Source organism: Mandrillus leucophaeus, unplaced genomic scaffold (assembly GCF_000951045.1).
Source record: "Mandrillus leucophaeus isolate KB7577 unplaced genomic scaffold, Mleu.le_1.0 Scaffold9, whole genome shotgun sequence".
Taxonomy (NCBI): domain Eukaryota; kingdom Metazoa; phylum Chordata; class Mammalia; order Primates; family Cercopithecidae; genus Mandrillus; species Mandrillus leucophaeus.
The window spans coordinates 9,714,487-9,717,021 of NW_012109807.1; the positions used below are offsets into that span (position 1 = coordinate 9,714,487).

The 2,535-nt window shown below is 58.7% G+C and overlaps 1 protein-coding gene across 1 annotated transcript in view; it reads left to right on the forward strand.

Moving 5' to 3' along the window:
* The window catches only part of ASTL (astacin-like metallo-endopeptidase (M12 family)), a 15,113-nt gene extending 12,994 nt beyond the window's left edge, over positions 1-2,119 (forward strand). The window contains exon 9 of the mRNA XM_011969654.1: positions 1,698-2,119. Within this exon, the coding sequence (XP_011825044.1) occupies positions 1,698-2,119 (422 nt within the window). The remainder of the gene's footprint in view (positions 1-1,697) is intronic.
* The last annotated feature ends 416 nt before the right edge of the window (positions 2,120-2,535 follow it).

The window sequence follows — 2,535 nt, forward strand, 5'->3', positions numbered from 1 at the left end:
TTTTTTTTTACTGCACTAAGTATCTTCTAAAAACCCCTAAAGAATAGATGTAATAAGAAATTTGTGTGTAATTTCTTTTGTTGAGATGGAGTCTTGTGTGCCTCAGCCTCCCGAGTAGCTAGGATTACAGGTGAGCACCACCATGCTGGCTACGTTTTATATTTTTAGTAGAGACAAGGTTTTACCATGTTGGCCAGGCTGGTCTTGAACTCCTGACCTCTAGTGATCCGCCTCCCTCAGCCTCCCAAAGTACTGGGATTAGATGTGAGCCACCGTGCCTAGCCTTGTATGTAATTTTTCTAGAGGTTTGACTACCATGACTAGGGAATTGGGAGGTGGTGGAAAGGCCTGTGGTCAAGGGATGGGTCTATCAGGATGGTGAGCATGAGGTGCATTCGGATGCTGGAACCATGACCTGCCGGAAGAGAGGGGTGGATACGGCGGGGAGAAAGGACACCCAGAATGTTTGGAAAAAGGCTGCCTGTGATGGGAGCTGAGGCACTTCCTTGGATCTAGTGGGAAGGAAGAAGACAGGAATAGACCCAAGTCTGCAGGAGGATCTTGACGTACGGATGCGGGGGCCTCTGTTACACAGAGGTGAGGCCACCAGAGGTAGGGAGAGGGGGATGGAAATAAAGGAGAAGATGTGCCTCTGCTGACTGAAGAGTGGAGTGGGAGATGCCTGGTAGAGGGGGGGATGCCAGCGCTCTAGGACTGGGTGTGGTGGCAGGTGTGATGGTGGGGAAAGGGGGTTGAGGCTGCCTCTGAGGGGCCGACGGCCATGGGGGCTGTGGAGCCTGTGTAGGTGGGAGTGATCTGAAGTGCGGAGGGCTGCTGTAGGAAGATGCTGGGCCTGCGGAGTGTCTGCAGAGCCGTGCTCCCTCAGTGTGCACAGGTGGAGGGGGCACTGTGGAAGGTGGCCCCCAGGAACGGGCTGCAGGGGTGGGAGCTCCTGGTGTTGACCAGATCCAGAGGGAGGTGTGGGCTGTGCGGCTGACAGGACCTGGTAGAAGAGTCGCCAGCTGAAGCGTGGCAATGAGGATTTGGTCAGGGTCAGCTGAGGGAAGAGGCTCCTGGTGAAGCCCTTGCTGCGTGTGCAGAAGGAACTGGGATGAGAGGCAGTGCTGAGGGGCTGGGGCCAGCCAGGGAGCATGGGCTTAAATGAGGAAGAGTGCCCACAAAGAGGTGGGGTACAGTCGTAGTCTGGCATGACAGTGCAGAAGGAAGCCCCAGCCTACCTCCTGGCACAGTGTAGGGTTTGGATGTGGCCGTTAAGTGCAGGAACGGTTCTAGGGCAGGTGCTGGGTTCGGGGCAAGTGGTGGGGTATGGCCGCAGGCAGAGCAGCCTGGGTGAAGGGTCCGGAAGGCAGGCGCTTTGGTGTTGGTTCAGGCGACTTAACTGTCCCGGCAGTCTCGGGTGTGAATGAGGCAGTGGTAGAAGCCTGAGTGGCCTAACGTTCTGATGGTGACTTCGGGGGCTAGGCAGGGAAGAGATGGGATGGCTTCATTGTCCTGGTCTCTGGTAGTGTGGGAATCCAGTATTAGAGGCATTAGGCGGTGGCATGGGTGGGCACCACTCCGGTGAGCCAGGCTCCTCGTCCCTGTGAGTAACGCTAAAGCCAGCTCTGGCTCCGCCCAGCCGGGCCACATGTCATCCTCCAGTTCTGAGGCTGTACCTCCTGTCTGTCCTGTTGCAGGGTCTCAAGCCCACAGCACTGGCAGGAGCCCCGCTCTGACCTCCCCATCCCTGCAGCAGCTTCTGGAGGCACTGTCAGCGGAATCCAGGAGCCCCAACCCCAGTGGTTCCAGTGCGGGAGGCCAGCCCGTTCCCGTGGGGCCTGGGGAGAGCCCACGTGGGTGGGAGTCCCCTGTCCTGAAAAAGCTCAGTGCGGAGGCCTCGGCAAGGCAGCCTCAGACCCTGGCTTCCTCCCCGAGGTCAAGGCCTGGAGCAGGTGCCGCCGGTATTGCTCAGGAGCAGTCCTGGCTGGCTGGAGCATCCACTGAGCCCACAGCCCCATCTTCAGAAGCGGGAATCCAGCCAGTCTCTGTCCAGGGAAGCCCAGCTCTGCCAGGGGGCTGTGTACCTGGAAATCATTTCAAGGGGAGGTCCAAAGATTAAGCCTGTGGCTTCTGTCCCCAGGTAGGGAGGGCGTCCTCTGCCCAGTGGAGCTGAGTCGTCTACCTCTTGGCTCCCCTGGGCCACACAGTCTTCCAGCCCCAACCTACCACCCCATCTCAGAGGGCCGGGCCTCTTCCCGTCTCTCTTCACCGTGTTCCCCTAAGGGCTCCTAGGGCCAGGGGTTCTTCTAGCTCTGCCATAGGGGAAGGCAGGCCTGGCTCTGCCTGCTCTTGACTTTTGCCCCAGCCCTGGAAGATGCTGGGAATGGGAGGTGACATTCTCCAGGGACGGGTCCTGGAAGGGGTGGGGAAGAAGTAGGTTCCAGTCATGCAGAACCCTGGAATCCCTCCTGTGCCTGAGGCCCTGCCCCCCAGCATAGACTAATGGTGTCCCTACCTCTCCCTCGGGGTAACCCT